The 23,408-nt window shown below is 47.1% G+C and overlaps 1 protein-coding gene across 2 annotated transcripts; it reads right to left on the reverse strand.

Moving 5' to 3' along the window:
• Positions 1-2,866: 2,866 nt before the first annotated feature.
• On the reverse strand, positions 2,867-19,743 carry LOC119308317. 2 transcript variants are annotated; one of them, XM_037584425.1, is made up of 4 exons: positions 19,447-19,743; positions 18,793-19,061; positions 13,779-14,014; positions 2,867-3,689 (listed from the first exon to the last, which is right to left on the reverse strand). In XM_037584425.1, the coding sequence occupies exons 1-4, from the start codon at positions 19,734-19,736 to the stop codon at positions 3,123-3,125; spliced, it is 1,362 nt and encodes a 453-aa protein (XP_037440322.1). In that variant the 5' UTR covers positions 19,737-19,743; the 3' UTR covers positions 2,867-3,122. The 2 variants fall into 2 exon arrangements, with proteins under 2 accessions (XP_037440322.1, XP_037440323.1); XM_037584426.1 differs by having other exon boundaries at positions 13,779-13,852; positions 19,447-19,741.
• Between the last annotated feature and the right edge of the window lie 3,665 nt (positions 19,744-23,408).

Here is a 23,408-nt window from a genome sequence, read left to right on the forward strand (position 1 = left end):
CGCCTCAGGCCTAATACCCGCGGATCGCGGCCTTCCTTCAACAGCATGGGTTCCGGTCCACATGGTCTGATGCCTCCCTGTTTGTCTATCACTAGGGCACTGCCACCGCGTACCTTCTCCTATACGTCGACGACATCATCCTGACTGCGTCCTTGCCAGTGCTACTTCAGCAGATCACAGCTCGCCTCGGCACCGAGTTCACCCTCAAGGACTTGGGGGCTCTCCACTACTTCCTCGGCATCGAGGTTGTTCACCGAGCCATCGGCTTTCTTTTGCACCAGTAGAAGTATGCCTACGAGCTTATGGAGCGAGCGGGCATGCTTAACTGCAAGTCTGCTCCTACGCCTGTCGACACGAAGGCTAAGGTGTCCGCCGTCGAGGGTTCTCCGGCGTCTGACGCTCCCTTCTACCGCTCCATCGTCGGTGCTCTTCAGTACCTCACGCTGATGCGTTCGGACATTCAGTACGCTGTCCAGCAGGTGTGCCTTCACATGCATGCTCCTCATGATACTCATTGGGCTCTAGTGAAACGTATTCTTCGGTACATATGTGGCACCATAGCTATGGGTCTCACCCTGACGGCATCACCTGACACCTGCCTTGTCGCCTACTCCGACGCCGACTGGGCTGGGTGTCCCGACACTCGACCCTCCACTTTCGGCTACTGCGTCTACCTCGGGCCCTCTCTGATTTCGTGGTCGTCTAAAACAACAACCCACGGTCTCACGATCGAGCGCCGTGGCTGAGTATAGGGCGGTGGCCAACGCCGTTGCGGAGTGTTCTTGGCTACGACAGCTACTTCAGGAGTTGCTATGTGAGGCTACCAAGGATACGCTTGTCTACTGTGACAATGTCTCCGCGGTGTACCTCGCTGCCAACCCTGTCCATCACCGATGGACGAAACATATTGAGCTTGACATTCACTTCGTCAGGGAGCACATCGCACTTGGTCGTGTTCGAGTTCTACATGTGCCCACCGATCAGCATTTCACCGATGTTATGACGAAGGGACTACCCACCTCGACATTCGAGGGCTTTCGATCCAGTCTCTGCGTCACCGGCGACGCTTCGACTGCGGGTGGTGTTGAACATGTGTACATGTACGTAGGTCAGGGTTTAGTATGCAGTACCTGTAGTGTCTGTCTCCCTGTGTATGCACGTGTATCTTAGGAGACACGATACCGGTCGCATCCCTTGTACCTATATATATGTGCCTAGTGCATGATCAATGAGATATCGATGCACCAAATCATTCTCTACAAAAACAACCCAAACTAGAAACTGGGCCAATGGAGTAAACAAGTTTGTTGGGGGACTCAAACGGGCTGCAACAATTGGGAGGATGCCATCACATAGATGAGACCAAATTATATCTCATCTAGATGAGTTCTAGCCACTCCCAATGATTTTTGTTACATATGAAATTTGTCACATAAATACTAGGCCATATTTTGGAAATGCACTCAAAGTTTCAAGTCACTTTGAAATGATAAATATTTGTTTATTTTGAAATAGTTATTTTAGTTGTAGTTGGACCACTTTATAATTTCCTAGGGATTAATTGATGAGTCAAATGATGCTGGTTTCAACATGACAAATGATCAAGGGAATTTTTTGAATAATGCAAATATTTTAGTTTTACTATTTGAAGAAATATTAATTTGACTTGCAATTTGAATTTGAATTTGGTTTTTACCGAGGGACAATGAAGCTTAGCAAGCATGGTGACATGACATTATTAGGGTGAGGTTACTATAGCATAACTATCGGGGTGTTACAACGAGTATAGTAAATAGATATAATGAAGTACTGCTTTATTAACATATTACTCATCTTACACTCTCACAAAGTTTTTATGAGCACGTGTTGCAGCTGCACCTGCAGCTAGCTGTTAATCTTTAGCTCGCTTTTCTTATCTTCTCTCTTCTCTCTCTTCTAACTCAACAAGAACATATTATTTAAATCTTCATAGACCGTTTACATCACTTTATTATACTCTCTAATGGTTGTTATGTTCTGATGATATTTACATCAGCAGTCATCACGTCTAATATTTTTTCTCTGCTAACCCAAGCTTCATCCACCTCCGGTTCGCTTCTTGGCTGCCTCAAAAGTTTCCCTCCTCACTGTATCGGACACATCGTCACAAGTTTGTGAGATTGAGACGAGTGAGTGGAGATTGCCGAGGAAGCAAAGTGCAAAGGCCAATGGAGGTTGCTGAGAAGGCAAAATGCAAAAACCAATGGAGGCGCCATGTCAGCCCCGTATGTACGACCGTGAAGAGTAAAATAAATCTTCACATTTTTTTTCCCTCTAAAAGAACATATTTTTTTCACAGCAGATACTTAGCATGCTGATGTAATATAAAAATACATTTTTGCCGTCACTCTAATACTCCAGTTATCATGTTACTACCTTTGTTCACAAGTGTAAGATGTACTAACTTTTTTCTGAATCAGATGTATATAGACACATTTTAGTGTGTTTGTTCACTTATTTCAGTCTGTCATAATGTAATTAAAATATCCAAAACATCTTACATCTGCAAACGCATAATAGAAGTGATCATGGGCTCATGGCAGTGGCCCAGTCGTTAGGTGTGACAATTGTTTTGAATGACATGGCAGTCATGCAGTCATCATCCGTGGTGCCCAGATTGTTTCCAGGTTACAGGGGTAGCCCATCTCACCTGGTTGACAAGACATGACTAAATATTAGCTATCTCACCCTGGTTGACAAGACATGACTAAATATTAGCTATGCTAATTTGAATCAAATTCATACAAGGTGTCCGGATGCTTTCTATCTAGATTTTGTTTCAGCAGAACTTCCTGAACCTTGTAAAAAAAAGTGCGCACAAATCACATAACTGCAAAATCAAAACCTGATACTATCTTCCAAGTAAAGATAAGCCATGCTTAGGGAACATGTACAACACATTGCCTGCTTTTCACTGAACTAGTGAAGGTGCGTACAATACTGACTTCTAGCACACAAAAATTAACTAAAACATCCATCCAATGCAGAGTAAAATATATCTGTTTCTCAAAAAACGAAAATTACACAGACCAAGTCCAAGATCAAATACTGCAACTTAAATTCGAATTTGAAACACGATGACTTTATGCTGGCACGGTCGACCAAGTCACCTTCACAGAGAGGGCGGCATGCTGAAGCACTATTTGTTGACAGGCACATCCATGAATGTTTGCTTTGAAGTAGCAACTGCGTTCAAGATGATCATTTTTAGAGCCGTTCTGACTTACCTTGAACTTCAACTGCATCCAAGTATCCATCTTTACAGCAATCACGTATCTTCTTAAGCCACATGACTCAGCAGTAGTGCCACGAAAGAGCGGAATTTCCTGATCTGATCCGCCGACAAGCACAAACGAACTGAGCGATAAATTGAATCCATTCTGCACTTTCAATATGAGGACATCTATTGTGGCTTCCACTGCATTGTAAATGCGTGCTAAAGTGATGTCAACCGCACCACAATCGCCATTAATGCGATTTGTGAATGACACAGAAGGTATGGTTAGGTTACAATAATCTGTTGCGCCGTCGATCAATGTTAGATCATCTTCTTCTTTATCTCCTGTCTTGATCCTCATGTCAAATTCAACTAGAACAGGGGAATTCATTGCGATGCCTCGCTTAGGGCCAGTCATCTCAATGAGAGAACCCTGCAAAACCATTATTATTTAGTAGCTCCTAGTAAAAGTAAGAATTACCTAAAGCGTATACTTGTCTTTCTAGCCAATTGTAAAAGGATCTCAAATACATGGCAGCATAGAATAATTTAAAGTCTTCCCTACAAACATAAATCTGGCTGAACATGAAACTTAACACTTGAGAAATCGCGCAAAGATAATTAACCATAAACTTGCCCGATATATGCAAGGATAACCCCATCTTTCTCTAACATCCTCGAAGGCACATGTATGCACATATAAAAATCCTCAAAGTGGAACCACCATCACCAACGCCGCAGATCTTTGTTCTTTATTATTATAAAGGGAAGTTGGTTAATTCTTTATGAAAGAATCGGTTAAGTCCAGGAGTGACAAAACAGAGATGTGGAAGAAAGAATATCAGGACCACCTGGGCCCAATGGAGGAACCAGAAGAACAGGAGGGAGGTCTGTCTGATCATGAATCTAGTGATCATTCTACTAATAGTAATTCCGACAAAAATGATGCAGAGGAAGAGTGTGAACAAGCAATTGTGCTTGATGGTACTAATGTGGAAAGATTAAGGAGGGAGGAGGTGGCTCCCAGGAATCTCTTTACTTATTGTTGGTTCACAGGATGTGCTTGTCCAATCCACTGATGATATTACTGGAGATGATGCTGCTCCACGCAATGGTACTGAAGCTCAAAGGGGAGTTGCTCAAGCAACAAGAAAGAGTGCCAGAATTGCTCAAATGGGAGTGGGTCGTGAGACTATGAGAGGGTTGAAGACAGAGAGCTGCTAGGAGGGTGGCTGAACAGAATTTGGAAGGTAATACTATCTCCACTAAAAATTCCTTTTCTGTTTTATCTGATGATGATATCTGTTAAAGCTTTAGAAATAGGGATTGACCGTGATTTACTTCCTCTGGAAACATTTGATACTATGAGAGATCTAGAAATAGCTAGGTCAATAACTTGCATCATAAGAGTTGTAATGATGAGGTGGAGAAAAATAGTCCAGTAAAATTCCTGGACTGGGAAAATAAAATGGATGATATTGTTGGTGATTTTACCGTGGTAGTCTCTAGATCTCTAGAAACACTTTGAAAAAGCAGAAGAAAATGGAAAAATTACAGAGCAGAAGGAAGAATAATCACATACTCCCTCCGTTCCTAAATATAAGTCTTTTTAGAGATTCTAATATAGACTATATACGGAGCGAAATGAGTGAATCTACACTCTAAAATACGTCTATATTCATCCGTATGTAGTCCATATTAAATCCCTACAAGGACTTATATTTAGGAACGGAGGGAGTACATTTGAATCAAGGTACTGTGCAAACCAGATGTATGGTGAGAAATAAGAAAACTGATGGGGGGGAAGTTGCTGAATCCCATTCTATGCAATTATGCATGGTGATCTTCCAGGAACTAGACCCAGGAGAAAAAAAATAGTAAGTATAAATGATAGGTCTGATATGGAATTGTAGAGGGTGTGGTAAGAAGGGTTTGGCTAATTACTTGCAGGAATTATTAAGCAATAATGAAGTGGATTCTATGGGGCTACAGGAAACAATGAAGAAAAATTATTCTGCAAGTTTCTTCGGGAAGATTGATCATACTGCTCAATTTTCTTGGCACTAGACATGGCTCGCCAGCTCTCTCCTCGGTGTAGGTGGCATCGCCAAACTTCACCATCTTCTGCAGCAGAGTGTTGAGACGGAGAGCAAAGTCATCAACGTCCTCACCTGGCTTGAAGCCCAGGTTCTCCCACTCCTTACGAAGTGCCTGCAGGGTGGACTTGCGAGCACGGTCGCTGCCGATGCGTGCTGCGGCGATGGCGTCCCAAGCCTCCTTGGCAGTCCGCTTGTTGGAAAGCGAGAACTGCATCTCGGGCGGGACTGCGGCGATGAGGGCGTCCAGCGCCCGTCGATCCTCTAGGTGGTCGACGTTGCTGTCCTGGACTGCCTCCCACATGCGCCGCACCTGGAGCCTGACCTTCATGATCCCGGCCCACTCGACGTAGTTGGTTTTAGTGAGGGTAGGCCACCCAACACTGGAACCAACATCCCTGACCACAGTCCGGACCTCGTAGAGGCCGCGGTCCTGGTCGTTGCAGCCGCCGTCGCGGTGCGCGCCTTCACCTGGAGCGCGGGCGTGCTCGGCTGCCCACTGCGCCGTCCGCTCCTGCGCCACTTTGGCGCGATCTGCGTCGGCGCCGTCGTCCGCAGGCGCGGAGCTGCTGGAGCTGCCGGGGCTGCCGCGGAGTGCCTTGGCATCCGCCGTAGCCTCACGGGCTGCTTCTGCTGCTGCTGCTGCTTCTACCTCCGCCCTGGCTGCTTCTACCTCCGCTCTGGCTGCTGCCAGCTCCGCTGCAGCCAGCCTCGACACTCTTGCCGCCGCAGCAGCCGCTGCTACAGCCGCTCGCTCACGCTCCTCTGCCACGGCGCGCTCGGCCTCTTGCCGGCGCCGCATGCTCGAGGTAGCCGTGTGCTGAGAGCGACCTGCAGACATGGCTCGCTGCAGGGGGGCTGTTGCGTGAAGAGGAGGCTGATGAAGACGAGCTGCTGCTCGACAGTCCGGAGGGAGGAAGGTAACCAGAGGTAGACGGAGCAGCTGCTGCTACCGACTTGGGCTGCTCACAGGAAATGCTCAGGGTGCAGGTTAACGAGGCTCTGATACCACTTGTTAGACCTTTCAACCTGAGCATTGATAGTTGTGGATGACACTAGGAGAGTTGGGACAATTTTCGTTGGTTTATTTCTCACACAATGCCATGCCAACCTGAGGGGTTGGGGATACATATTTATAGGCTGCTAGCCAGCCAAGGCATATGTTAAGATGCTGCTAAGATGCCAGTCTAAGATGCTAGTCTAAGATGCTAGTCTAAGATGCTAACTGACAGTCCTTGATGGTCAAGAACAGAACTCTATCCTAACAGCCAGTCCTTGATGGTCCAGGACTTTATCCTCCTAACTGCCACAAGGACCATGTGCTGCAGCCCCACAAGGACCCTAGTACACAGACTTATCCATCAGTGGCTGGATGGAGACGGTTGCAATTTGTAAGCCACAGCACCCATTTTCTGCATCACTTGATATGGTTCGAAGAACTTGAACAATAGCTTGTGAGATGTCCGTTGCGTCACGGATTGTTGAACATACAGTCGTAGTAGGAAAACATAGTCACCTAAAGTGAATTGCTGTTCTGTACACTTTTTATCAGCCTGTCGCTGCATCCGCTGTTGGGCCCGTGTAAGTGTTGACGAATAACTTTGCAAATTCAGGACAGCTGACAGAACTGGTTGTTGAATACCAAAATACCACGGCTTATGCCCATAGAGCACTTCAAATTGAGAGTGCCCACTGCAGAATGAAATGATATGGTGTAGCAAAATTCAGCTTGTGGCAGCCATTGCGACCATCTCTTCGGATTTCCAGCAACAAAGCACCTCAGAAACGTTTCCAGGCACTGTTATGGAGTGCCAGTAACACGGCTTCATGCGCTTCTTTGTGACTTCCTAGCCAAAGTCTTCCATTCAGCTTGATGATGCCTTGTTGAAGAGAAAACCCTTGCACAGTAGGGCTGGCTAGGGCTAATTCGGCCAGCAATTGTTGGGCTTGGGCATTGGAGCTGATAACCTTCTCCTATGATCCCCAACCAGCGTGGCTGGACAGAAGATAGAGCATTTAGTTCCTCTGAATGTTCTCAGCATGACAAAGCATCTGATGCGGTATTGTCCAGCCATTTTTTATACATGATCTTGTACTGGAATCCTAGTAAGCGATAAAACCCTTTTGTTACATAGGAGTATTTGCTTTGTGATCCACCAAATGTATCAGACTACGATGATATGTGTACTCCCCAGCCTATAAATATGAGCGTCATTTGTCAATTGCCAGTAAGATAGCAAGATGATTCCTCGTTGTATGTCTATAGAGCTTATTCCTCGCCCCAAGCGCCTTGCTGAGAAACGCCATTGGATGGCCTCTTTCCATTAGCACCGAGCCTATCCCAGCATCACACGCGTCTGTTTCCAACAGCAACTGGTGACTGAAATCCGACCGAGGCTACTACCGTATGAGACAGTGTTTCAGTTGGTTTAGTTTCGTCAAACACCATGCATAACTGAATGAGATGTGCCAATTCTCCTTTCTGAATCACCTTCGGAAAGTTGCACCGCAGACATTTCATAACACTTGCTCACATTGTCTTTGAGACCTTTAAGAGTGATGCATACACCATTGTATCCAAACCGCATGGTTTTCTTAACCAATTCACCCACATGGCACCAATTCCAGATAACCAATTCATGCTGAGTATAATATCATAAGATCCGAGATCGAGCACACGTAATTCTGTTGTGAAGGTGTGACCCTGGCATGTCCATACAGCTTTGGCACCACAGCTTTGCTTTGCAATCTCCCCCATTTGCAATGGCCACAATTGCAGGTGGTGCCTCATGCCTGGGTAACTGAAGCCTTTGTACAGTGTGACTGCTGAAGAAGTTATTAGAGCTCCCTAAGTCAACCAAAATCAGCACCTGCTGCCCACATAAAACTCCTTGCAATCAGATCGTTTTACGATGAGCAGTGCCTGCTACAGCTCATGGAGAAATATGATCAACCCTTCCTCTTCACTTTCAGAAGATGATTCATGTTGCGAAGCATTTTCTTCACCAAGAGTAGCTGGGTGAGCTCCTTCCAGCAGATGCAGCAAATCTTCAATCAGTTCCAGTTGAACTGAGTGCAGGCATTTCTAGCCACGATGATATTTTATACTCCCTCCGTCCCAAAATAAGTGTCTTAACCTTTGTACAACTTTGTATTAAAGCTAGTACAAAGTTGAGACACTTATTTTGGTACGGAGGGAGTATCACCGCATTTGAAACATAGCCCTTTTTCTCTGTGCATGGCTTTGAGTGCTGCAATCTTTTGATCAAATTTGCTTTTATCATCAAGCTGCACTTTCTCTGTATTTGGAGCACTTCCCAAAACACCCTTTGGTTTGTACTCTGTTTTGTATCTGCCACTTGAATAATGCCTAGCTTCACCCAACAAGTCCTGCGTTTGAGCAAGAGAAAGAGCCAAGTCAGGAGTTCTTGGTTTGTGCAGTCGTATAGCGGACTGAACCTCATGCCTCAACCCTTTTGCAAATTTTAAAAAGGGCAGCCCGGTGCACGTAGCTCCCGCTTGTGCAGGGCCCGGGGAAGGGTCCGACCACTTTGGGTCTATTGTGCCTTTCCCTACATTTCTGCAAGAGACTGTTTCCAGGACTCGAACCCGTGACCTCATGGTCACAAGGCAACAGCTTTACCGCTGCGCCAAGGCTCCCCTTCGACCCTTTTGCGAATTTAGTTATAAAAAAAAGCTTCATCATAATATTTGTTATGAACCAATACTGTGTGCATCAACTCCTCAAATCTGTGGTGATAAGCATTTACAGAGTCAGTTTGCTCAACACGCTCTAAAGCTTTTAAGTAGCAGTGGTATCTATCTCTCCCAAATTCTGTATGAACAGCTACCACAAATGCTTCCATGATTCAACCTCATGCATAGCCTCATAAGTGTAGCCAAAGAACTGCATTGCCACGGAAATGGAGAGTGGCAAAACTAGCCAAAGACTCCCTAGGAACATTGTACATGTGAATATTTTTCAGTAACTGTTTTCCACCAACTAGGATTGTCCCCGTCAAACTTGGGAAAATTGGACTTAGGCATGTGTGAGTTAAATGAATTATGCCGAGGAACAAACTCGTGAACATGCTCAGGGATGCTACCAGAATGTTTACCAATTCAAAGGCTACTGGAGTTTGTGGGAAGGCACGTTTACCCCCCAGGGTATGCGCAGGAGCCGTGGAGACAACTGTAGCAAAACCCTGGCATGGTGTTGCTTCATGGCGCCCTTCAGGCCTAGGCGATTGTTCGTGGACAGTAGGGTGCCGCTCCGCCTCCAGAACCGTGACATGTGCACTCACTTTGTCCAGAGTGGACTGGATCACCGCCAAGTTCCTGCCCACTGTTGGTGCCCAAGTATTCACCGAGGAGAGGAGCTTGGTCAGCGCCGCCAAAGTGGTGTCCACGGACGCGAACTTCGCCTTGATGGTAAAGATAGATACAAGCTTCCTCAGCGTCACGCTGAGATGTGGAGAGGTTCAGACCTGATGGTCTTGAGGAGGAAGAAAGGTTTACACCTTGTTGTCGCTCACGGGTACCGATCCATCTATTTTACAGTGCACTGCTCCTTCAGTCGCGAGCTCAGCTTATTGGGTTGGGCTTGTCTCCCTGGCGACACTACGAGCTCGCACCGGCCTTCTCGGCATCTGCTTGCGCTCGCGCCTCTCCTTGCGATTGCCTCACGCGCCAAGAAGATCCTGGCAACTGAGATGTCAGGAGGCACTTTTACTTGGACAAACAATCAGGAGGATCCTGTGCTGGGTAAATTGGATAGGCTATTAATGTGTAGTGGCGGGGAACAATTACTCCCCATGGCAACGATGGATTAGTTGACTAGGATCAATTCTGATCATAGTCCTTTGTTGCTCAGGATGGCCTTTACAAACGCTAGGCGGCTGGCTTTGTTCATGAGATGCGCCTTCCAGGTGAGTAGCATGCCGCCGTTTTGTCGATGACGGGCTGCAACTATGCGGCCGTGGGGTGGTGTAGAGTCAGGGGGATGCCCAAATAGGTGATCGGGAAATCGGCGAGGGGGCAGCCCAGCAGGTTGGCAACAGGTGCCACATGGCAGAGAACCGTATCAGGGTGGCGGAGCTTTTTGAGAAGTTGACCTGGAGGCCTGAAGCTCGGCCGAAGAGCAGTAGGATGCTCTTGAGGCGGTGATGTCGCCAATGGTGGGGTGGTAGAAGAGGATTACGTTGTCAGCGTAGAGTGAGACCGAGGGGAACGGGCGCAAGGGTGCAGCCACTGCAGGACGCCCAGTTCCGTCGCACGGCGGAGGAGGCGGCCCAACGTGTCAACGGTGAGGATGAAGAGCTGTGGCGACACGGGGTCGCCCTGGCGGAGGCCACACCTGTGCCAGATGGTGGGGCCGGGGTTTCCGTTGATCACCTTCATGCTGGCCAAGGAGAGCAAGATGGCCAGGCAGTCCAGGAAGCGAGAGCCGAAGCCGTACAGGCGAAGGACCTCGAAGAGGAACGGCCAGCTAATGGTGTCGAAAGCACGAGCCAAGTCCAGCTTCAGGAGGACACGAGGCGCCGAGCTAGTGTAGAAGGCGCGCGGATTGGCGCACGAGGATGAAGTTGTCGTGCAGGCTGCGGTTGGGGATGAATTTGTTCTGGCACGTGCTGACGAGGCTGTGGAGCTTTGGCGCGAGGCGTAGCGATAAGACCTTGGCGAAGATTTCAGTGACAAGGTGGACTGGGCTTATAGGCCTAAAGTCGCCTAGGCCGCAAGCGTCTGCGCGCTTCGGGAGCAAGGTGAGCAGCGCCTGGTTGAGGGAGCAAAAGCCCAGACAACGCATCTCGTTGGAAGACGTCAACGAAATCTTGCCGGACGATGGGCCAGCACGCGCGTAAGAACTCTGCAGTGAAGTCGTCCGGGCCGGGAGCTTTACGTACGAGTAGTTTCACCGCCTGCCAAATTTCCTCGGCTTTGAAAGGGGCGTCGAGGTCATCGAGGTTGGTGGGCGGGATCAGCTCGGAGAGGTCGAGGCTGCACTCACGGAGCGTCTCGCAGCCGAGCAGGGCGTCGAAGTGTGCGTATGCCGCGGCCGCCATGTTGCAGGGGGCAAAGATCAAAGCGCCGTCCACAATGAAGTTGTGGATCCGATTCTTCTGTCGCCGGTACGTGCATTGCCGGTGGAAGAAAGATGTGTTGGCGTCGCCGTCCTTGAGGGTCGCAATGCGGTGGGAGGGGGGGTGCGCAGCACGCCACTGCGGAACTTCCAGCAGTCACGCAAGCCGTGTCCAAGGTAGAGGCAACGGCGGCGGCGGATGTCATTGGTGCACTCGCGCACCGAGTGGCCAGGGTCCAGGCAGCGGAAGCAGAGGCCAGCGGCCTCCTCCGGAGAGGGGTTGCGGCGGTGGTGCCGCTGGGCCGGCGGGATGGCGTCACGGCGCGCGCCCCGGCGCCTGTTCCTGCGGCGGGGGGCCTGGAAGCCATCCGCGTCAACCTCCGAACCTCCATGGACGCGGTGGACCTCGCTACGGGGCCCGAGGCGGGTGGCGGCCGGGGCGGCATGGCGGGGCCGGGCGCCGCCAGGAGGAGGGAGGCGATGAGGGCCTAGCCCGGGGCAGGAGGAGGCATCCGGGCAACCTCACTGTAGGATCTCACGAAGGACTCGCCATTAGAATCCAGCCAGCGGCGCGAGCCGGCGGAGCCGAGGTCAAGGTCGCCGGAGCTGCCACTGGGGGAGGCCATGGTCGGCGTGGGAGGAGGGCTACCGACGGGGGTCGGCGGCGGTGGGGCTAGAGGCGGGAGGGGGCTAGGCTAGGGGCGGAGCGGAGCGGAGCGGAGCGGAGCCATCTCAGAAGTGTCGATTCTTTGTTGCTCGTCCTTTTGCAAGATCAACATCAGATTTGCTAGCTTGCGAGGGTTGCCAACCGCAGCAGAGTACAGCTGAGGAAGAGCATAAAGAGAAGGCAATGGCCTTTCCACACCTCAATGGGGATACAATCAGAGCCCATCGCCCTTGCCTCCTTTCATCCCTTCTAAAGCCTCAATGACCTCAAACTCCTAGATTCGTCGCACAAAACGCATGTTGGTATCATGAAAGGAGTCGTCCAACTCAATGATAGAGCTCCCACTCTCTACATTGAACAACTTGTTGAGGTACTCCTGCCATCTATGCTTAATCTCCTTGCCCTTCAACAGGAGCTTATCTGCTCCGTCCTTGATGCATTTGACTTGGTTGACATCGCTCGTCTTCTTCTCTCAGATCTTAGCCATCTTATAGATGTCCCTTTCGCCTTCCTTCGTGTCTAAGTGTTGGTAGTAGGCCGACCCCTAGCTTCACTCACATCTCGCTTTGCGGTGTTCTTTGCCATATTGTAGTTCTCTATGTTGTCTGCACTCCTATCTGGGTGTAGGCATCTAAAACAATATAATTAAGCAATGACTAGTGACTGCTAAATTCTTGTTGCAAAATGCAGTGTGGATTTTTGGGATGGGTCTACGCGCATCGGTTAAGCAAAAAAATAGTAAAAAATCAAAAAATGTGAAACTTTTTTGCGAGAAACGGTCTAGCATAATAATCACATTTAAAGTATCGGTCACAAATGAGTTATGTTGTAATCTGAGTGAAAAAGTAAAGTGCAGCTACAGAAACCGTGAATAGTAGTGTTTATATAGTATTGATTTTGTTGTATTTTGCTCGGAATACGATACAAATCATTTTATCCCTAAACTTTAAATGTGAGTTATGCTAGACCATGTATTTTGTCAAAAAAGTTTTTCAGTTTGGGTGCGCGCGCACCCAGGTTCCCCGAGATGCATTTTCGGTGCAAAATGCCATTATAACAACTTTGGATTGAATTTTAATCATATAGAAGCAAATATTTAGCCATAACCAAAATATAACTAAAATACGCAAATGTTCATGTATACACTACATATTTAAATGTTGAATAACCTAAGCTTATGTTATTATGAAAGAAAAAAAATTCAAACAAAACTAAAAATGCAATCAAGAGTATCTTCATTGTGTATACCAATCTACACAAAATCAGAGATAAAGTGGATTATATTATAGTACTAGTAAATGCACGTTAATATTAGGCAGTATATTAGATAGGATATTTTTGCGTGTTAATTATGTGTTTAGTGCTATATTTGTATGATATTAATTACACACTGAACATGTTGGGCGCTCGCCATTGAAACAGTCTAGCTCATTGGATTGGCCTGGTTCGATGGTCAAGATTAGTTGGAACTGCCCCTTTGAGTCTTTTGATATTGGTAGAGATACAACATTCGGTCCCAAATTCTACTACTGAAAAGGAGATTAATTAGTTGTAGTATGCCATAATAATGTTATATTTCAATTCATCTTCTCTATGAATGTGATGAAATTGAGATTACATTGTAAAATAAGCGAATTGCTAAAAGTAAACTGCATGAGGTATTGAGGTAATGATGTGCACCTGTTGCGCAATAATGGGGTCATCCCTGCTACGTTTGACAATATAATTAAGCAATGAGTCCACATAATCCCGCACTGCGATATATCCATACAGTTCTACTGAGCTAGTGTTGATAGAGACACTAGCCAATTTTAATGACAAAATTTGCATCATCGGGCTTTTATAATGCACGCAGCATCTTTCTCGGTCAGGAAAGCAATCCGTTGGCTCCGATAACATCATTGGCTCAAGTTGTGCTTCATATATATATATATATATATATATATATAATATTAAACAAAGATGTACTCTAAAAAGTATAATCATGCTTTTCACGCACATATCTGAGTTCAAAAACAATTATCTAATGAAATGCCTCCAATGTTACTATTATAGAATAACAACAAAAGAAATGCTAATTGAACAAGTGAGAAGAGTGACGCAACCCTACATGATGGAAATACTGAAGCAGACTATAAGAGTAGTGGTTAACAAGACTTCAATTCGTGTATGGCAAAACGTTTAACGAAACAGTATGTTAAACTTGTTGATCTTCAAAGAACTTCATAAGATGTTCGTTATTGACAAAAACAATTTTCTCATCGCCTATTTTCATTTTGATAAGAATATACATAAGTGCATACGAGACTTATTCATTTATCTGATTCAAAAAATAAAACAATTATTGCTAGGACACAATGCAATATACTATTTGAAAGTAAAGATAACGTTATGAACTGGCACCAACTCTAACAACATTTGTTGAAAATCAAGATGCTCATAATACTAACGCTTATTATTACATGGCAAAACTGGCTATTTGTATAAGTGGACTACCCTGTGGATCATATATCCAAAGTTGGTTGTCAATTGGTACAATACCCATTAGGGGCAAAGCAGAATAGAAATTGACACTCGTACCCCTATGTAGAACAAGGGAGTTGCATTCACTTAATGACCAATTCGATCACTCGGGGGATCTGCCCAACTAGAAAAGCTCACGTGACCCTAGAAAGAAATCTTGCGCAGTGCAACCAGCGGCTGATCAATCCATCACCTATTAATACGTCTTCACCACCGTCACTGCATATCGTTGTTGGTCCAACATAATCGAACTCCTAGCTCAGCACCTTAATGCGGTACATAATCGAACTCCTAGCTCAGTACCTTAATGCTACCACACACTTGCTCATATACCATTTTTGAACCATGCAAGTGCTAATCCCACGAGTATTCATGGCCACTAATATTGATGCTGTAGACAATATTATGAAGATAATGATAATGAAGGTGTGGCTACTCCAGATGATGATCATGTACCCATGGAGCATTGATTGTGATATGGGTAGCCCAAATATGGAGGAAGGTAGCACTTTCCCTTCAATGGATGCATTTAGACTAGTAATCAAACAATATGAAATCAGGGGAATTTGACATGGGGTCTCTAAGATCTGAACCGGGTAGGTTTCACGGCATTTGTAAAGCCAAAGGATGTATGTGACACATTAAGGCTGAGAAAGTGCAGCATGGAGTTATCATGGTACAGATCTTGTTGTGAAATGCTAATCTTTGTACTGCTCTTTATCATTATCATTTACTTGGTACTAATTGGCTCATTCTTTACTTATACTTTTATTTGCAAGTGACTGGTGTAGGGCCTGATCACATATGTTTTACTAGCATCACATATGTCTTACTAGCAGCGGGAGAACATCTAGTATGGCATCTCAAAGCTGGATTGCCGAGAGACGGAGAGAGCAATGCCTATGTTGAGGAAGAACCCTAAAACGAGTGTTGTAGAACTGTAGTAGAAGTTGGAAGAAGACTGGTCTCACACTTAGACTCTGTTTGTTTGGGCGTCTGAGAGCAGCTTTGGATGAAAAAAGCTAAAGCCCAAACAAACAACTGTTTTGCACCCGTTGTGGCCTCACAGCATAACGTAGTTTGCAGTTATGAAACAACTCCCAATCCAAACACCACAATACGTACTTCAGCTGAAGTGGGTTGCGCTACCATCCATGTACCAATGCTAACCTTGCGCTTTCACTCACTTCACTAAGAAATTACCATCCCTAATCAATCAAGCTTGAGTCAAGCCTCCTCAGCGTATGCCGCTGGAGAAGAAAGTCTGGTTCAGACACCTACACCTGGATAGGAGTGTAGACAACAACGCGAGTTATGGGTGAAGCAAGGGGTGGGGTCAGGCTTATGAGGACTTCTACCAGCATTTAAACACGAAGGAAGGCAAAAGGGACTTATATATGGCCAAGATCCAAGAGAGGAAGACGAGGGATTTCAACCAAGTCAAATGAGAGCTCTACCATTGAACTAGACAAATTCCCTTTGACAATACCAACAGATGTTCTGTGCGATGAATCTAGGAGTCGAAGGTCGGGGAAGTTTAAAAAGGATGAAAGCAGGCAAGGTGATGAGCCCTGATTGTATCCCCATTGAAGTTTGGACAGGCCTTGGAGACACAGCGATAATATGGCTAAATAAGCTTTTCAATCTCATTTTTTGGTTAAACAAGATGCCCGAAGAATGAAAGCGGAGTATATTAGTACCAGTCTTAAAGAACAAGGAGGGTGTTCAAGGTTGTACTAATTACTGTGGAATTAAGCTGATGAGCCATACAATGAAGCTATGGGAGAGTCATTGAGCACCGCTTAAGAAGAATGACAAGCATGACCAAAAATTGGTTTCATGCCTGGGAGGTGGACCATGGAAGCCATTTTCTTGGTATGACAACTTATGGAGAGATAAAGGGAGCGAAAGAAGGGCCTTCATATGGTGTTCATTGACTTGGAGAACCCCTACGATAAGATACCGTGGAATGTCATGTGGCGGGCCTTGGAGAAACACAAAGTCCCAACAATCAAGGACATACGATAATGTTGTGACAAATGTTCGAACAAGTGATGGCGAACACTAATGACTTTACGATTAAAATAGGACCACACCAAGGGTCAACTTTGAGCCCTTATCTTTTTTGCTTTGGTGATGGATGAGGTCACAAGGGATATACAAGGAGAAACCGCATGGTGTATGGTCTTTTGAGGAGGATGTGGTCGACAATAATCAAACAGAGCCTAACAGAAAGTTGAATCGTGGAGATAAGTTTTGGAATTGAAAGGTTTTAGGCTTAGTAGAACTAAACTGAGTACATGAGGTGTGATTTTAGTACCATACTAGGCATGTGGAGGTTAGCCTTGATGGGCAGGTGGTACCTCAGAAGGACAGCTTTCGATATTTAGGGTCAATGCTGCAGAAGGCTGTGATGTTGATAAAGATGTGAGCCATCAAATCAAAGTTGGATGGATGAAGTGGCACCAAGCTTCTGGCATTCTCTGTGAAAAGGGAGTGCAACAAAAGCTAAAAGGCGGGTTCTATAGGATGGCGATTCAACCTACGATGTTGTATGGAGCAAAATGTTGGCCAACTAAAAGGCGCCATGTCGAACAGTTAGTTGTAGCAGAATACACATGTTGAGATGGATATGTGGCCACACAAGAAAGGATCGGGTCCAGAATGATGATATATGTGATAGAGTTGGGGTAGCAACGATTGAAGAGAAGCTTGTCCAACATTGTTTGAGATGGTTTGGGCATATACAACGCAGGCCTCCAGAAGCGTCGGCGCATGTCGGTTCATAGCAAAAGGATAAAACGCGCTAGTAATGTCAAGAGAGGTCAGGATAGACCAAACTTGACATGGGAAGAGTCCGTAAAGACAGATTGAACTAAGCCATGGATAGGGGTGCATGGAAGTTAGCTATTCACATAACAGAACCATGACTTGGTTTCAAGACCTTATGGGTTTCAACTCTAGGCTATCCCAACTTGTTTGAGACCGAAAGGCTTTGTGGTTGTTGTATCCTTCTGTATTGGTTGTGCGTACTAGATGTATGCACAAATGCTTACATGGATCTGGAGAATGTAGTGAAGGCCGCTTTCCCTGATGGCAAGCACAGGGAGTGCATTAAGCAACTTACCACAAGCTTGGTTGGGGAATTCCTTGGTAAAGTATGGCCACATGTGGGCTGCAGCTAGGGCATATGAAAAAGATAAATTTGATAACCACATGGCCAAGATATTTGCAGCAAGCAAAGGTAGCAGCATACCCACTACAACACCACAATTTACTATGGATGAGGTTCATTTCTAGCCCTTGCACAAGTGATCCATTCATTTTTATGCTCTTGTTGCAAACATTTAATTGCTCTTGAATTTTTAGGTGTGGAGTTATCCCAAATATTAAGTGTGACTGCATAACTAATAATCTTGCCGAGACCTTAACTCTTGGCTGAGGGATATAAAGGATTTGCCTATTGTTCATCTAGTTGATACTTGATAAGTCAAGTTTTAATTAACTATGTTACTTTTTAAGCAGAGGAGAGCAAGGTAAAAGGTAAAATACTACCTGCTATCATACAAGAGTTAATGTCTATCCTAGAGGAATAGGCCATCGTAAGCCGCATGGATCCAGCGAGTGGAGTGCCAAGGTCAAAGATACTACAAAAAATGACCTTCAACATGTAGTTAAGTGTCTTACACATGAATGAACTTGCCTAGAATGGCAGCACATGGGCAAGCCATGTTGACATGCACTGGTTGTTTTAGTTGCACCAAAAAAGAGATGTTGAAATAAAGGTTGACGGCCAACTTTGGGTATATGATCTAAGGCCTCAGGACTAAAGTCAACCAGCTTACAATAAAGAGATGTTGGAGTTAAAAAAACTACTTCGGAAATAAATACTCCCTCCGTCCGAAAAAAATTGTCCCTCAAATGGATGTATCTAGCATCAAGTTAGTGCTAGATACATCTCTTTGAGACACAAGTTTGGGACGAGGGAGTACTTGGGACTTCTACTCTCTTTTAACTAACATACTAACACTCTACTAAAGCATCCGCTACATTGCATACTGCTAAAAAATAATGCACATTCAGCCTCAAGCTTTTAATCAATTAGCTAAATATTGTGAAATATCCTATAAATCAACTGGAACGTGATAGGAAAGAGATTTGCATCACTTACTCTCATCACGGTCAGTAACACGACATAATTTTCGAAGAGCAAAGCTTCTCTTGTATATAGCACCATCCCGATGGCTGCTGTTCTTAAAGATGAAGGTCGATCTTACATTGTCGGCAGGATGTCTAACAAGGACCTCCTTGGTTCCCCACCTCTTTGCTTCTCTACTTATCTCTTCGGTGATGTGGCAGAGCCAATTCGGTTTACCCCATTTCTTCTTGTCTTTTACTCCCATGATGTTCTGGGCCATGATCCAGGATTGATAAGCAGATCTACCACCAAAGAGCTATTAGAATTCGGCTAAAATAAGATACGTTGATTGAAATTGTAATCATACTACTCCAATCGTTTCACTATATATGTCCCCATTCTTGGGAACCTCCGTTCCAAAATATCAATCCATTCAGCAAAAAAGAAAAATAAGAGTGTAGTTGCAGTTTTTTCCAATCTTTCCCCTTGCTTAAGTGCTTTGATATTGGTTGGCAGCCGTATGGTGGGACGAGGACAGATGTATTGAAACAAAAATCATTCAAACAAATGTTGAGGGGGAAATCCTTCAAAATAATATAACTGTAAGGACGAATAAGAGTTCAAAGGCACAAAGTTCAACGTTTGTCTCAATCCAGCGCCAAAAATATCCACAAGATAAAGACGCACCGGGGAACATGGTCCAGATTTCTCCACGAGTGGAGCATCTTGTTGCTCAAGTTTCGAAGGACCCAATCGAGGAGAAGCAGAGAGGAGGGCAGCAATTTGGGGATGGACGAGGCCGCGCGGTGAAGCGACTGGGCGCTCGTTTGGATGGTGAAAGGTTGGCAGAAAAAAATTAGGGTTCGGAAATCGGGACTGGGGACGCGGAATGCGCGAGGCTTCCACCAATCAGGCCATCCACCTCGTCCGTTCTTTCTTTCCGCTCGATACAGCCGGTACGGGTACGGCCAGTACATGGGAGGTGCTATACCTCGGATGCTCGTATTTCTAGAAACAGGCTTTGCTCCGCTATCTTCTTAGAGATTTCGCTGTAAACCAAATTCGGATGTGTATAGATGCATTTTAAATTGTAGATTCATTTTTTTTTTTTTGCTCTGTACTCCTATGTAGGTCATAATGAAATCTTTATAAAGACTTAGAGATTTCATTATAAACCAAATTCAGATGTATATAGATGCATTTTAAATTGTAGATTCATTTATTTTGCTCTGTATGTAGGCCATGAAATCTTTACAAAGAGTTATACTTCCTCCGTACAAAGTTGAGACATTTATTTTAGGACGAAGGGTATATTTAGGAACGGCGGGAGTATAAAGCAACAACTGAACGGAGTACACGGCTGAACGATATAAGATGGAGAGGTGATTCTCTTACAAAGCATATCCGGAGATAATCAGATCATGCAGAACAACTACGCTATCGGAGAAGAACACAGGGAAGACTAGGTACAACGCTACGCTACGCCCTAGCACACCTAAACTCCATGACAATGCCCTCGGGAGGGAAGACGACGCGAAAAGTCGGTTGTCGAGTCCAAGGTGGACATGAGCTTTCGCTCGGAACCTTGACACCGTGAGGAGAATCACGACGACGTCTTCAAGAAAAGACTGGCGCTCGCGAGCGTCGCCGCTGTCGGCGCCAAAAGCACGGAGCTTTCCTTCCGCAACTCAACCATGCCACATGAGGTCACCAGGACAAGCGCGACGATCCCAGGTTCCCAGATTCAGATCTGGGCGTCGCCACTACTAACAACAAAGGACGGGCCCGAGCCACCTGACGCTACCCCCTCGTCGCCCATAGGACCAAGAGGGAAGCCACCGCCGCCGCCATAGTGCCCGTCGGAGAGCCAAACATGCAGCCCGCCATCTGAGGCCGCCGCCCCGGCATACCAGGTCCAACACACCGCCATCCGACCACTTCGCGTCACACTGACCACTGTAGGAAAGAGGACGAGTCCATCCACTCCTAGCCCCGCATCAGCCATCGATTCTGGGTTAGCGCCTCCACCGTAGGAACTGCCCACACATGCATCCCTGGCTAGCCCTGATGGGCTAGGGGGCACGAACCGATTACTGCCAACGGCCGTTGTCGAGCAAGCCTAGACCCGACCCTCTGGCCTCGGCCCAAGCAAGCATGCACAATGCCATGTCCATGGTATTTGGCGCGGATCCGACGGCAAGAGCAGCGATGTCACGACCACCACCTACTCCCACCGCACCCGTGAGAGGAAGACACCATTCGCGAGCACATCCCGGCCCGAGACCAACCTCACCTACCCGAAGCACCAGATCTGGCCTGCCTGAGCACGAACCCTAGCTCCAAGCCTTCCCCGTTGCGCGTGCGGTCGGCACCACTAGCACCTGCCCAACCCCGTGCACCGTCGGCTTGAACCCAAGAGAAGGAGAGCCACCACCCTGCGCCGCCTGTAAAAGAAGCATCGCACCCGGATCTGCGACGCCATTGCCGCCACAAGCACGCACCACCCACCATGCCCGAGAAGAACCAGCGGCGGGGAAAAGCCACCATCGGCCACCCAGGCCCTGCTGTCCACCAGCGGCCACGGCAAGCAGGCTGCACCGCCGGGCCCAAGCCGACCGCAACCCGCGCCGCTCGCCGAGGAGCTCTCCAACCCAATCCAGATCGGGATGAGCGAGCCACCCCCACCGGCGTGCACCACCATCCCTACGCCGCCCAGCACACGGACCACGTCCACGCCCCGCTGAGGCACGGCCGGAGAGCCGCCGCGTTGCAGCACCCAGCGCCAGCGCCGCATCCCAACGCGGTTGCCTTGTGACGCCCCCGATTCAATCGTACACTAATCATACATGCAAACGTGTATGATCAAGATCAGGACTCACGGGAAGATATCACAACACAACTCTAAACACAAATAAAAGGATACAAGCTTCATATTACAAGCCAAGGGCCTCGAGGGCTCGAATACAAATGCTCAACCATAAACGAGTTAGGGGAAGCAACAATATCTGAGTAAAAACATAAGTTAAACAAGGTGCCATAACATGGCTAGCACAAACATGGATACAGATCGAAGAGGCACAAGCCTCTTGCCTGGGATCCTCCTAAACTACTCCTGGTCGTCGGCGACCTCACGTAGTAGTAGTCACCCTCAGGGAAGTAGCAGTCATCATCGACGATGGCGTCTGGCTCCTAGCTCCTGGGCTCCAACATCTTATCGCAGCAACCCGGTTTGGGGAAAAGGGGAAGCAAAGCAACCGTGAGTACTCATCCAAAGTACTCGCAAGACTGACATCGGATCTACACTACATATGCATCGGTATCAATAAAGGGGTAGTATTTGTGGGCTGAACTACAGAATGCCAGAATAAAGGGGGAGAAGCTAGTCCTATCGAATACTACGCTTCTGGCAGCCTCCATCTTGAAGCAATAGAAGAGAGTAGCAAGTATAGCATCAAGTGTCATCGCATGGCATAATCCTACCCGACAATCCTCTCCTCCTCACCCTGTGAGAGAGCGAGCACCGGGTTGTAGCTGTCACTTGACTGGGTGTGTTTTATTAAGTATCATATTTTAGTTGTAAGAGGTCGGAATACAACTCCAAGTCATCCTGTTACCATGGACACGAGTATTCGAATAGATCAACTTCCCTGCAAGGGTGCACCACATTACCCGACACGCTCGATCACTCTGGCCAGACACGCTTTGCTGGGTCATGCCCGGCCTCGAAAGGTTAACACGTCGCATCCCTACCTAAGCTCAATAGAGAGGTCAGCATGCCAGTCTATATCCTAAGCGCGCAGGGGTCTTGGGCCCATCGCCCTTTGCACTCCTGCACATTGCGTGAGCGGCCAGGATCAGTCCTGGCAACCTGCACTACAAGGCGGTTGCTTTACGTGGACCACCCAGGCGCGCGCTACTCAGTCGCTGACGTCTGAAGAACTTCGGTTGATACTACGACGCTGGTTGCCCATATCTTGTCCCACGCGGCGGTTAGTGCGTATTGTTGGGGAATGTAGTAATTCAAAAAAATCCTACGATCACGCAAGATCTATCTAGGAGATGCATAGCAACGAGACGGGAGAGTATGTCCACGCACCCTCGTAGACCTAAAGCGGAAGCGTTTAGTAACGCGATTGATGTAGTCAACCGTCTTCACGATCCAACCGATCCAAGTACCGAACGTACGTCACCTCCGTGCTCGGCACATGTTCAGCACGATGGCGTCCCTCGTGCTCTTGATCCAGTTGAGGATGAGGGAGAGTTCCATCAGCATGACAGCGTGGCGATGTTGATGATGATGTTACCGGCGCAGGGCTTCGCCTAAGCACTACAACGATATGACCGAGGTGTTAAACTGTGGAGGGGGGCACCGCACACGGCTAAGAGATTGTCTGTTGTGTTTTGGGGTGCCCCCTGCCCCCATATATAAAGGAGGAGAGGGGAGGCCGGCCGGCCCTGTAGGGCGCGCCAAGAAGGAGGAGTCCTACTAGGACTCCAAGTCCTAGTAGGATTCCCCTTGGTGGAAGGGGGAAGAAGGAAGGGAGAGGGAGAGGGAGAGGGAAAGGGGGGCCACGCCCCCTCCCCTATTCGGACTCCCCTTGGGGGGGGGGAACCCCCTTGCGGGTTGTCCTCTCTCTCCCCTATGGCCC

The sequence above is a fragment of the Triticum dicoccoides genome, chromosome 5B, assembly GCF_002162155.2.
Source record: "Triticum dicoccoides isolate Atlit2015 ecotype Zavitan chromosome 5B, WEW_v2.0, whole genome shotgun sequence".
NCBI lineage: Eukaryota > Viridiplantae > Streptophyta > Magnoliopsida > Poales > Poaceae > Triticum > Triticum dicoccoides.